The 13,852-nt window shown below is 37.1% G+C and overlaps 3 protein-coding genes across 3 annotated transcripts in view; all 3 read right to left on the minus strand.

Annotated features, from left to right (window-relative positions):
• Nucleotides 1-489: 489 nt before the first annotated feature.
• Nucleotides 490-2,058, minus strand: LOC132066370 (receptor-like protein EIX2). The gene is made up of 2 exons (XM_059459693.1): nt 1,486-2,058; nt 490-1,395 (listed from the first exon to the last, which is right to left on the minus strand). Exons 1-2 carry the CDS (start codon nt 2,056-2,058, stop codon nt 490-492), a joined length of 1,479 nt encoding a protein of 492 aa, XP_059315676.1.
• Nucleotides 2,059-2,084: 26 nt separating this feature from the next.
• On the minus strand, nt 2,085-2,683 carry LOC132066371 (receptor-like protein EIX2). Its single transcript, XM_059459694.1, has 2 exons — nt 2,455-2,683; nt 2,085-2,338 (listed from the first exon to the last, which is right to left on the minus strand). Exons 1-2 carry the CDS (start codon nt 2,681-2,683, stop codon nt 2,085-2,087), a joined length of 483 nt encoding a protein of 160 aa, XP_059315677.1.
• Nucleotides 2,684-8,658: 5,975 nt separating this feature from the next.
• The window catches only part of LOC132066372 (receptor-like protein EIX2), a 14,921-nt gene continuing 9,727 nt past the window's right edge, over nt 8,659-13,852 (minus strand). The window contains exons 7-8 of the mRNA XM_059459695.1: nt 9,936-10,306; nt 8,659-8,846 (exon numbers count right to left, since the gene is read on the minus strand). Coding sequence (XP_059315678.1) covers nt 8,659-8,846; nt 9,936-10,306 — 559 coding nt within the window. The remainder of the gene's footprint in view (nt 8,847-9,935; nt 10,307-13,852) is intronic.

A 13,852-nucleotide genomic window follows, 5' to 3' on the forward strand; every position in this document is an offset into this window, starting at 1 on the left:
AACTAGCTAGTTACACACTTGATCAAATTATTCTAGCTTCACCCCTGGTTAAAGGATATACTTGCTCCCAAACAACATTGTGAATGGAAGTTTTTTTTAATTCAATTTTGAGAGTGATCAATAGCAACTTAAGATTTGAGAAACTACACACTCCATAACACCATTGGTCATGACAACACAGACATAAAGTTCTGTAATGAAAGAAGCTAGACATATAAACCTAGCAGATGCTTATGACATTATTAATTCAAAGGGCGGTAGAGAGGCTCAAAATAGCTAAAAGAAAATAAGATACCTAACATATGCTTATGGCAGACTGTGAAAGATTAAATACGGGTTTTCTAACAGTTTATCAGCTGCAACGGGACTTGTAAAATGTTTGAGCAGAAAAGCACTAATTAATAAACAATCAAAATTGACAGGTAAAAATATAAAATTCTTGTGAGATATTTAAAAATGAAGGCAAAATAAAAAGAACCTTGTTGTTCGTTAACTCCAGAGCATCTTCAATTTGCGTAGAGACAACAATGTTGACACAAAGATCCAATTCTCGACATTAGTCAAAAACTGAAAGTAAGCATCTCTACATGATTGCTTGAGGATTAAAGTGAATATCACTCCCCAAAATCCAAGTATGAATCCACTCGCCACAGATATGAATCCACTCGCCACAGATACATAAAATCCAATAGACAAAATCTCGCCATCTTCATCAACATTGTTGATTCTGCTATGATCACCAGAAGGGCTTTGAGTATCCGTATCTCCAGGACATTCTGCGAGTGGCAGGCCACAGAGTTCATTATCTCCTGCATATGATGAGGGATCAAAACTCTGCAACTGAGTGCTTGAAGGAATTTTCCCTGACAAGTTGTTACTCGACAAGTCTAAGACGCTTAGGAAAGTTAGTTGAGCAAGACTTGTGGGAATTCGGCCTGTGAGCTGATTTTCAGATAGACCAGGGGATTCTAAATTTTCCATCTTTCCAATTCCTCCTATGATATTGCCTGTTAAATTATTTCTTGAGAGGTTTAATGAAAGTAGACCACCCAATTGTGCGATTTCTTCAGGAACTCTTCCAACTAAATCGTTACTAGAAAAATCGATTATCTTCAACAACCCAAGTGTCTTATTGTACACAAACTCACTGCTTTTCCATTGAACTAATGCATCCCCCATGTAATCTTCAGCATAAGAGTAAAAGCCATATTCATTACTTTCACCCAAATCAAAAAGAAAACTTGAGTTTGAACTATCATCCTGAAGCAAAGATGTGAAATTGTTGAGACATCGTGGGATTTCTCCTGATAAGATGTTCCGAGAAAGATCCAAAATGCGGACTTCATTCAGACGACACAAATTTGTATCTTTCCATTGAACTTGTTGACTCTCAAACTTAAGACAACCAAGAATTTTAATTCTGAGCCAATCCATGATAGAATTTCTCCACTTAACTTATTCCCCCCCCCCCCCCCCACCCCCCACGTCCAAGATTTTCAACACAAAACAGTTCATCAAAGAGGTTGGCAGATAGCCACTAAAATTGTTGTTCCGCAATTGTAGAGATTGGATATCGTGCAAAGCACCAACAGAACTAGGAACTTTACCATGTAGATTGTTGTTAGCTAAATTAAGGATGGCTAGTTCTTCAAATTTCATCAAACAATTGGGAAGTTCTCCTGAAAGTAGGTTATTTGAGAGTTCAATGATGCGGAACAAAGGGTTGGCTATTTTACACAGGAAAGAAATTGCTCCAACAAACTTGTTTTTGGAAAGGTTCAATGTTTTCAAGTTGGAAAGGAATGATGGCACTAAACCTGATAAATTATTTGAACTAAAATCCATCATTGGATAATTAGATTCCTTTGATGCTACAAACTTGGAATACAGATCAGGGACCCCTCCGCTTATTTTGTTGTTGGAAATGTTGAAGTACATTATTTTAGGAGAAAGATCCCAAAACCAGTTGGGAGCTACACTTGATATACCAACAAAAGAGATATCAAGATAGGAGTAAGTCTTCCGTGTTCGTAGCCATTGTGGGAAATGATGCCCCATTTCACAACGGGAGAGTGATATGATATTTACTCAAAAGGAGCAATCCAATTAGGTTCCAACTGAAAAGAGAACGAATTATATGATAAATCCAACTCTTTTAAGGTAGAAAGGTTTGACAGATGTGATTCTGTGATTGAACCTTCTAAGAAATTTGAATTGACTCTCAATCTCTCAAGCTTTGAAAGTTGTCCGACACTTAGGGTTAATATACCTTTGAATTGGTTATTGTTCAAACGCAACTCTCTCAATGCTGAAAATGTTTTTAAGTTTGGCAAAGGTCCTGTAATTTGATTCCAAGATAAATCTAGAATCTGCAAATGGGTAAGGTTCCCAAAAGTATGAGGAATTTCACCTAAGCATGCTCAAGATTAAGGTATTCTAGTCTTGGAAAAGAACCAATGAAATCTGGTATTCCACTTCTACCAAAAACATTGTAACTAAGGTCCAGATACTTCAGATGCTGCAATTCAAGCAATGAAGGAGCAATATTACTTCTCAAGTATTCATTACCATTGAACATAGGCTGCGGAGTGTGAATATCAAGAACCATAATGTGTCCTGTTCTATTGCTACACTGCACACCCTTCCAACTACAACATTCTTTTTTCTCTTCTTCTTCCCCCATGACGAGAGAATAAAGTACTTATTGTTTACCCCGGATTGTGAGCAACAATTAAATTTGTAAAATGGTGACTAGGATATGTGGATAAACTTAATCTTTTATGATATGAGGTCCTATAGAATATATATATATATATATATATATATATATATATATATATATATATACTAGTCAATTTGACCACGCTTCGCGCGGTAGTAAAGCACGTCATTGCATGTTAAAATTGTAAAATATTACTTATGATATTTTAAGACAGGACTTTTAAAATTTGATCTTCAAATTCTAATAGAATAATACAGGTGAAACTGTTTGTTATTTTTCTTTAATAAACATGTAAAGTAAGAAGAGAATCATGGATTTTTTTATCTCTTTAATTGATATATGCATGAAACAAAGAAGAAATGGCAAATTAAAAAGAACAAAACAATGATTTTTTGAATAGTTCGTTGAAAAAAACTTCTTATTGAATGAATAAGTTTCTAATATTTGATGAGGATTAATAAAATAGGGGTATTCCATAAAGTCATAGCCTATTGTCGTAATCTCATTTCAAAATGACACAAAAACTTTACTTTGGGTGAGAAAGCAAAACTATTGACCGAAATATGAAATATGCTGGAAATAAAATCAAACTTCATCAAACGAATTTGAACCAGTTCCTCTCTCTATATATATATGTGTGTGTGTAGTAAGTACATAGCAATTTCTTATATAATTAAAAATATTATTTTACGTAGAACAGATAAACTATCTTCTAACCAAGACCATCTATAGCTTCCCATTCCAAACCGAAAAAGGGCCAAGAAATGTACCTCAATAATAAAAAAGAAAAGAAATGTACCTCAATAATAAAAAAGAAAAGATAAAAAAGGCAAGTACGAAGGATAGTTCCTAAAACAAATTCATTGCTGCTACTGGGGATGGGGATGACCAACTTCAAATGCAGTCACATCTTCAACGCCTGATACATGATGATGATGATGATACTAGTAATAATAATAATCTCTTAAGAATTTTCTTGTCTTAAAAATCAGGGGCAATCTAGAGTAACCTTATCGTAGTAATGCCATTAGCCAATTATCGAACAATTTCATCAAGTATAAATGTTATCTGTCTTTGAGAGCTCATACAAATTGCTCTAGCATGTAACATTCAAAAGCTTGATCAATACTTTCCCCTTTTGGAAATAACACATTTAAGTGAAATGAAAGAAAACTGATGAATAAAGCTGAACAACTCCCACTAAACAACACTTCCTCATTTTTATTCACATGATGACATGGTTATTAACATTGTTTGTGTCTGGAAGTTTACATGTGAAGAAATTGATTCTAAGATGTAAGTTATAAAGCTGCTATATATTCGAATACACTTGATAATTTCAGACAACTATTATGTACTGGCATTGCTACATCGCCAGAGTCTGTCTTTTGAATCAAGCAAAAAAGTCTTCATTGCCATCAAGAAATGTGCTGCGTTTTCTCCCAAAAATGTCCAGACTCCTACAAGAATTCAAATATAGGTTAATGGGATATGTTGGGTCATATAAGAAGAAAAAGTAAAACTCCCCCATGGCTTTGGTCAGGTGGTAAGAACACACCGTGGGATGTGTGTGGGTTAGACGCATATAACATGTTCGAACCTTGGTAAACAAAAGCATGATATTTATGTGGAGAAGGATAAAGGGTCAAATCCATTATCCAGAAAATTTGGAACCATGCATCACTTAGCTTCAGACATTTATCGATTATCCAGGAAAAAAGAGAGGATCCTAATTAGAATGCTGAAAATATTACTGCTTGAAAAGCCTATTAGAAAAATGAATGGAGATGGAAGAAGATAGCAACCATGAAATAAACATTGCTTTCCTCACGGGTTAGATGGAAATAAGCCCATCTATTTTCTTTAGAGCCCTTGTACCAAAAAGACGTACAAAATCAAAAATCAAGACTATGTTTAACTAAATAAGATCGGGGGGGTGGGGGGGGGGGGTGGGGTGGGGGAGGAACCTTGGAAGGAAGGCAGGATGGTCTTGTGCTTTCAACTGCACTTTGCCGACAGCTAGTTGGGGCTCAGATGTAAGAGGTAACGGATAAAAAGATCAAGAAAATTAATAATAACTATTTGACGAGCTACAACTCAAAAATAGACAATCTTATAGTAATACCTGCAATTTGTGTCCAAGAAGAAACAACAAACAATGTACCCCATAGAAACAATCAACATAAAGATGTAACAATATCAACCTTATTAAGCAGATCAATTAGCGCATTATGATGAAATCTCTTTACAATATGAAAATTGAACTCATGTAGCAGAGGCAAAACAATTCATTGTCATTATTGGAATTTCAACGATAACAATTAACGGCATAAAAGTCTATACATGTCCAGATTACCATTGGCACAGTTGTTTCCCTCTTTGTGTTTCGGAAAACTCCAAATAGTTGTTCAGTTCCCAGAACTCCTTTTATAAAATCTTCCCCAGTTTTTCCTAACGTACCTTTTTCTTAAGGGGGCCGAGCTTTGAAGTCGTAGGTCGACACAGATTCTTCTTGCTTTGGAACCTCTACATGATTGATTCTGATATACAAATAGGTCATGTTTCTTAAGTCACCCACAACCTTAAAGTAATTACAACAATCAATCTTTTACCTGAAAAGAAAAATAAATTAAAAAATGTAATAAGAACAACTATGAGTGTTATGCTAACAACACAAGCATCTACTCGACACGTATACACACAAGAATATCAAGGCCCCTTCTGAATTTTCTATTTCCATATTCCCGGTTGAATTAGTACTGATTTGCTGCAACACCTGCAACAAAAAGCTTTATAAGTCAGTAATAGTAACGTCAACAATTTAACCGTGGTATATCGACCAAATTTATTTATGAACACTCCTAATTTTATCAACTCCAATAAAATAATCAAGTTCATATTCCGATAGGACTCCAGAAAATGGTAGTACATTTCTTAGACTTCACCACCATTGCAATTTTGTGTAACATTTAGGCTGCCAAAACCATATTGGACACCAAATGGGGAAATCTACAAGTATAGGAAGCTACAGAATTATTATGAAATAGACTACAAGAGTTTTTAAAAGCGCCAAGTGTTGGTTATTGCAAACTCTAGATCATTTGCTACACATGCCAACAAATGAAAAGAATTTATAAAGGGTCATACCGTCATAGGGAAGACATTTGAATTTTTTCCAGCAGACATTGATTGAAAAATATTACAAGGTAGTTTGTAAATCAACAAAAAAAGAGGGAAAAGTGAAGGGTAAATTTAAGAACTTACCTGGAGAGGGGTACGTAGCTTTACATTAAAAAGAAGAATGAAAATCAAATGGGTATGTAGGGGTACATGGTTTCTCTTGGTAACGGAATGGATGTTGCTCAAGTCAAGTTCTTAAGTAACCTCCTTCGTCCTGCATGATAACAAATCAAGGACCATAAAAATATACTTGAAAGTATAAAAGAAAAAACGATGGAGTATTCCTGACAAATGGAATCGATAACCTGTCGGTAAAGAGTATTCTAACCCTTTATTAAATCTATTCGACTTCAATAAACCTTTTCTTGGTGGACATTGCACACGACATGATCAATTCAAAAATTTCAATCAGTCAGATAATAAATTTTGATACCAGATACATCTATATATTCTAGATGAAAGGAAGTTTAATAGACAATTGAGAACAAGTAACCTGAATAGTCATCGACACTACCTACATATGAAAAATAGGCATACGCTATTCAATCTATTTTGTGGTGAAGAAACGGCTCATCATCACTGCTATTTGGTTCTTTTGGAAGGAGTAAAACCAAGCTGAGTTTCTACTACTCGACATTGAATATGGTGTAGTCTAATAACAAAAGAAAGGGCTATTTATATAGTTGCAAACCCCCAAGTACCCTCGGGGGGGGGGGGGGGGGGGTCTTTATGACCCTACCTACTTACCTTATTGTAAGAAAAATATTAATCTTCATCGGACATTTCACAGTCCGAATCCCACTTGGATCTAAATCTTGTGCTACCATGTATACCATATTCTACCCTATGGTAACGTGTTTGCATCCGATTGTTCTCTTTGCGAAAACGATTAAGAGCCAAATTAAACTCTTGTGGAGTTCCGCGAGGCATTGACATAGCACCTTTTTTTGGGCGTTTAAGCCCTACTGACGCTAACTTGTGCTCCGTCTTTGCGGCCTCCCTAACACGCCAATCCCACTCCTCTCATTTTATTATTGTATTCTCGATTGAATCTATCTTAGGGTTATTTGAGTAATGAAAATCATCATCATCTAGTTCCCAGGTCCTACCCATTGCTTCAAATATGTTTGCTGGAGTAAACGATATAACACGACTAATATCTCTAAATTGGTCAAAAAATGACATAGTAACTCAATTTTGTGTGGAATGTTATGTGGTTGGTAACAACTATTCATTAAATTACGTTATATAAAGTTTGATTCGAATCGTGATGTTTTTCTCGTTTTGATTGAGTTGACAATATCTAATATGCCGCGGTATAGCGCGAAAATAATCGCGTTATACTAGTATAACACATTAAATTACTTGCGTTATCTTCGTCACATAACGCGTATTTTATCTTTATTATGACGAATAACGCAATTATTTATCGCGCTATTCTACACGGGACCTGCCATAACGCAGTTATTTCATGCATTATGCAACACTCCGCACTTAATTTAATTTGACGTAACACTGCAAGACACTGTAATTGCATGCATGCGTTGGTTCTATATTCAAACTTCAAATCCTATTAATACCGAGTTCGTATAAGGGAAAAAAAGCAAAAAATTTGAAGTTTCATCTAGTTTTTGCATTTTGTATTCCTCCTAAATTATTCAAAATATGGCAGATGTTCCAAGAATTAGAGTTTCTTTATTATGGGACGGACAAATTATATTCGAGGAAAATAATTTGCGCTATGATTCTTCCCCAAAATACCATGTTAAGTTTCCACTTGACTTAAAATTCTCAAAACTACTCCAAGCCTTGTATAATAGACTACAAGTTAGTAGAAGTGATTTTGATCTAAATATAATTGAAAAATATCCAACGTCATTTACGCCGCAAGGTGTAACTAGTTATGGACAGTGGTACATTCAAGACGATGATTCTTTGACTGATTATTTGAAGGCGCCTTATGATTATAGGCAATGTATAACTTTAAACGTCCTTGAAATGTATATAGAGAAGGTCCCCATTAATGAACTTGAATTCATGGCTAGGGCTCCTCGGGAAGCATGAAATAGACCTCGTCAGGAAGCCCCGTCTATAATTCAGGCCGAAGTCACTCAAGCGGAATCTACTTATCAACACAATTACCCTGACATGAGTACCTATGAAAGCATTTTGACTAGCCAAATGCCTCTCGGATAGTTTAAGTCAGCAATTTGACGTAAAAGTGGTAAATATTCATTTTTTACAATATTATTATTATTATTATTATTATTATTATTATTATTATTATTATTATTATTATTATGATGATGATGATGATGATGATGATGATGATGTGTAGTGGCACTTGAATGCTACTAATGATGTCGATTATATTATTTAGGGGTTATACACCTGATATGGATCATATCGGACGGTCTCCTCAATCGGGATGGATGAATTAGGTTGGAACATCCTCATCCTCATCCTATCCAACAACTCAAAGCGATGGTCCTTCCTCAAGTTTCGGTGCAGTTGATTACTATCGGTACGTCTATTTTTTTTAACATCAATACTGTTATTTGATGTGTAGTAGTTAAAACACCCTAATTTCTTATGTAGGGAGAATGTGGTGGTTGCATCAAATTATAGGCAAAGGCCTACTATGGATGGTCCGGATTATCCGAATTATATAGTGACATCATCCAGCGATAGTGAGGAAATACCTAATGCGGAGGAAAGTGACGATGAGCAAAGTGACGATGAGATTGAGGTTGGAACTAATCCTCAACATCAAGTAGAATTGTTGCAAGACATGATGAACAGTCCGGCACACGAGGAGGAACTGAATTCACAACAACCATTTGAACAGCAAGAGTCGACTCCGGTTCAGCCGCAAAGCCAATTTCAACAGCAAGAGTAGACCCGGATTCAGTGGCATTTCGATGAGATCCCCTATCTTGATCATCTTCAAGATCGCCCAGATGCCTTTGTCTTTACTAGGGATAATGATTATATTCGGCGAAGTTTGTGGAAAGAGCCAATGGATCTGGTAAAACAAAAGGCTCATATTGAAACTTGGGGATGATTTTCAAATCGAAAAAATCATTGCAAAGTCGTTAAGATTTATTGCATCCAGGGGATGACGGAGTTTAAAGTTGACGATTCCACATGAAAACTTTGGCGATTGGTCTGCAAGCGAAAATATCAAGGCTGCGAATGGATGCTCCGTGGTAAGGAAACTGCTGAAAAGATGTGGACTATTTCAAAGTTCTACACAAAGCACACTTGTGATATGGGTGACCTCCCAGATGATCATTGCAATCTAGATACTAATTTGATTGCGCGTGTATTAGTTGGCGACATTAGAGAAAACCCAAGGTATCCCCTTCGCCTAAGTTTTTTATTTTTTATTTTTGGTGTTAATATAATGTTCCTCGTTGTTATATCGATATTTTAACTTTTTCGAGTTCCCCTATTAAAGATTGTATTAGAGTTGTCTTGAAAGTATATAGCAAAACTGTTACTAGGAGGAAGGCATATCTTGGGCGAAGGTGTGCACATGAGATAGTCTTCGGCAATTGGGAGGGCTCTTTCAAGACGTTGCCAAGATACATGGCGGCTCAACAACACTTCAATCATGGTACTGTTGTTGAATGGAAGCTCAAATCGAGGCCTGGTGTGCCCGGTAATATTTTTGATTTTGTGTTTTGGGCCTTCAAACCATGCATTGATGGTTTTGCTTATTGTCGGCTTTGTAATATCAATAGATGGAACACATGTGTACGGGAAGTATGACATAAAGCTGCTAATAACGGTTGGAATGGATGCAAATGGAGCTATATTCCCTCTAGCTTTTGCAATTGCGCCTAATGAGAGCATTAGTACGTGGGGTATGTTTTTGGACTACTTAAGGCAACACGTTATTAAGGATCGCATGGGAATATGTGTGATATCAGACAGCCATGCTGGCATATTGCACAATATGTTCAATTTGCAGGGGTGACAGCCACCCTTTGCCTACCATCGTTATTGTTTAAGGCATTTGAAGGCAAACTTCCAAAAGGCATATCGGATCCCAGCACTTTGCAATTGGATGTGGGCGGCTGCAACAGAGCATCGGGGAAGAAGTTTAACTTTAACGAGATGGACATTATTAGGCGGGCGAATGAGGAAGCCTTCCACTGGTTGAATGTAATTGATAAAGACAAATGGACATTACACCAGGATGAAGGTAGGCGATGGGGTATGCTGACAACAAATAGCTCTGAGTCATTCAATGGCTTATTGAAATCTGCACGGGGACTACCCGTCACCGCAATGGTGAGAATGACATTTAAGCAGGTTGTGGAGCGGTTCGTTAGTAGATCAAAAGAGGTCAAAGCACATGCAACAGCAGGTCTAAGATGGATGCCAAAACCGTCAAAACTGTTCGAGTACCACAAATATAAGGCTCAGAAACATGACCGGATGGAGTACAACCCTGCAGAGAGCATATTTGAACTCACAACAAGTGTTCACCAAGGTAAAGGAGGTAACTTCCACACAATTTGTGAGATTCCAAGAACATGCACATGCGGCAAATGGCAATCATATCACATGCCATGTTCTCATGCCTTCAAGTGTTTTATCACAATGGGAAAGAACGCCTCCCCATACATGGATGAGGAATATACAATTGAAAATTATGCAAGAACGTATGCTGGAAGGTTCTACCCACTTGGTAGTGAGAGTTATTGGCCACCGGATCCATTTTCAATGGTTGCAAATAAAGCATTTATCCGTAAATTCGGAAAAGAATGCATACTCGCGTATTCATAATGAAATGGATGTTCCACCGGGAAGATACACTCGAAAATGCTCATTTTGCAATTATGTTGGTCATGATAAGCGCAAGTGTCCCTTACGGCATGGTGGTCAAACTACATCTCGCGGTGGAAGTATCTCTCGTGGTGGAAGAAATTTTCGTGGTGGAAGTACCTTTAGTGGTGGTGGCACATCTCGCGGTGGTGGCGGAAGATCAACTCAAGGGCATTAATTGATGAATAATTTTAAGTTTTTTTCTTACTTTGATGATTGTATTTTAAATAGTTTGGGTTTCTTATTAATGAACAAGTTTAAGTATTTTCATCTACTCAAGGTTATGAATGATGCAATTTAATTAAGTTTTTTTTTTGTTTTGTATGAATGCTGCCATTTTGACTAACTTTTGATTAATTATTAATGAACAAGTTTTAGTATTCGTAAAGAACTTCAAGCTAATGTCACCGAGCCTTCAAACGAAAATGGCGTTCGAGCACTTTTCAACCACTAAAACGGCCATCCGAACTTTTGTGTATCCTTGATGCATTGATCCTACCTTATTAATCGCACAAAAATAAGTAGGGTTCTATATAAAATATTGAAGTTTCGGGGTCCCGAAGCATGATTAATCTATGGTCAAAGTACGTTAAAAAGTGTAATGGAAGAAGGGTTAACCAAAAGGGCCAAAAAAAAAAAAAAAAAAGAGGGACACTATTTACTGCGCTAAAGGTAGTTTGGAAACATTTTTTTTTGTTCGGGTATTTTGGTTCAAAATGTTTTTTTTTTTTTGGGCATTTTGGTTCCGGACTCTGACAACTATTGGATGTATTCTGTTGAAGAAGATCCCTTGCCGTATCACTTTGCAGAGGCGATAAGCGTGAGAAGGAAAAAGGAGGAAGAGAGGATCCCTAGTTAAGATGGTTAAATGCAGCGGCGGTTTTTTGTGCCCGTAAGAAAAAGAAGCGAATGTTGAAATTCACTTTAAATGAAGGCCCTCTTTTTTCTTAATTTTAAAGAGCAGGAAAGGCAAAAAATTGGCAAAAAAAAATAAATGGCAATCTTTTGCATTTTTAGAGCGCCACGTCAGCGGGCCATTGTCGTGCTTTATATATATATATATATATATATATATATATATATATATATATATATATATATATATATATATATATATAATGTAAACTAGTACTCCCTCTCGTCCCAAAAAGATTGTCCTCCTTTCCCTTTTAGTAAATCCCAAAAAGATTGTCCCTTTTCTATATTTAAACAATTTTACTTTATGAGATGATTTGACCACACAAATATCTAAGGCTTGTTTTGGACCATACATTTCAAAAGTCTTCCTTTATTTCTTAAACTTTGTGCCAAGTCAAAAGAGGACAATCTTTTTTGGACGGAGAGAGTAAGTGATAGCAAATATTATTGAACAGTAATGAGGAAAACTGGAAAGGACGAGTTAGCCAATGTAGCGGATTGGTTCGGCTTGGAGATACTTCTTATATCTGGACCAAAATGCTTGAGGAAATCTTTATAGCACTTTTCTGATTACAATGTTGTTGAATGATGAAAAGTCAAACTAAAAAAGGAAGGGGTAGCCCTCTATTTATAGGTAATCATAAATGGGCCTTAGTATAATGTAAAAAAACCTTTCTAAAAAGAACCCTAAAATGGACAAGGCCGATCCGTATGGTCTGACACCCGTACCGTTGTCAGCGCAGATGGCGGAACGGTTCAGTGACGCGTGGCCGCTCCATAACTGATTATCTGGACCTACATCGGATATGCTCATTAGGCTCGGGTCTACCGTGTCCGATAAAATACTTTCGATGTTGAAGCAAAGTTGAACGCGTTCGTGCCCATTCGGACCTGTCTTTTACTCCGGTCCCATCGGACACAAGTTGACCCAATTTTTACCATATACAGATAGTCCCTACACTTTCTGGATCAGAGTTTCACCGAAGTGACGGGAAGTGGAAAAGACTCTTCCAGTGACTTCCTTAATAAGTTTATTCTTGCCTCGAAAATAAGTGGGAATCGTAACATCTCTTCACGTCACGTCCTTCTAATTTCGGCCACGTGTCTCATTCCAAATGGCTAACTTCGGTAACAGCCTCAAGGTCACGTTGCTTCAAATCACATCTCATTAAAATTCGAACACGTGTCCTTTCTCGATTGGCCGGCTTCGGTAACCGTCACGGTGATCCGTCTATATAAGGGAGTTACAATTGCATTTTTTCACTTTTCACCTTTCACTTTCATCTTTTCTTAACTCCGCTTCTTTGCTTTATCTGCTTCGTGATCTTGAAATCTCCTTATCTTCAACCATCAAGTCTTCAAATCTTCATCCCTTTTAAACCAAACCTTCATATCTTCAATCCCAGGCCTTCATATCTTCATCCCAGCCTTTAAATCTTCATTCCAAGCCTTCATATCTTCATATTTACTTTTCATAAATTCATACTTGATCAAAATGTCAACGAACACCGACTCTTCTTCCCAAAACATACCCTCGGTTTCTTCCTTGAATGCCAAACCTGCTTCTAAACTCGGGGTAAAGTACCTCTTCAACCGACGGCTAAAGACATAATATCGTCGAAGCCTAATTATAACCACGAATTTGCTGTTGAAAAAGCAGTGCAGACATCGGACTAGGGTTTCGACGTGAGACGTTACCCCTCATCAATCAAAGAAGATTGCCTTCCTCGAGTTCGGGTCGAATATGGATGGGACAAACATTCGGTACAAGTTTTTGCTCCCGATTATAACGAAGGATTTCTATACGTTTATACGTATCCGTTTACTCTCAAGCTCGACCACCCGATTGATCCAGTCATTTTCGAAATGTGTCGGACGTATAATGTGTGCCTCGCCCAAATTGGCTCGAATATCTGAAGGATTGTGGCCTGCCTTCGTCTTTTGGCGAATAATGTCAATAAAGAATTTATGTTGGCGCATTTTATTCGATTGTATTGTCCGAGGATCTTTCGCGGGGTGTGATAAAGGTCTCCAAAGGAGGCCGAAACCCAATCCTTTCCTATGTCGACGAGGACAGAGATTGAGGGTGGCTCAAGCGTTTTGTCCGGGTTAGGACCGCGGATATCATTCCGGCTGAGTATATGCCTTTTCCTGAAAAATGGAATGACAAACATGAGTTTCTTAGATGTGTTTCGA

Source organism: Lycium ferocissimum, chromosome 8 (assembly GCF_029784015.1).
Source record: "Lycium ferocissimum isolate CSIRO_LF1 chromosome 8, AGI_CSIRO_Lferr_CH_V1, whole genome shotgun sequence".
NCBI lineage: Eukaryota > Viridiplantae > Streptophyta > Magnoliopsida > Solanales > Solanaceae > Lycium > Lycium ferocissimum.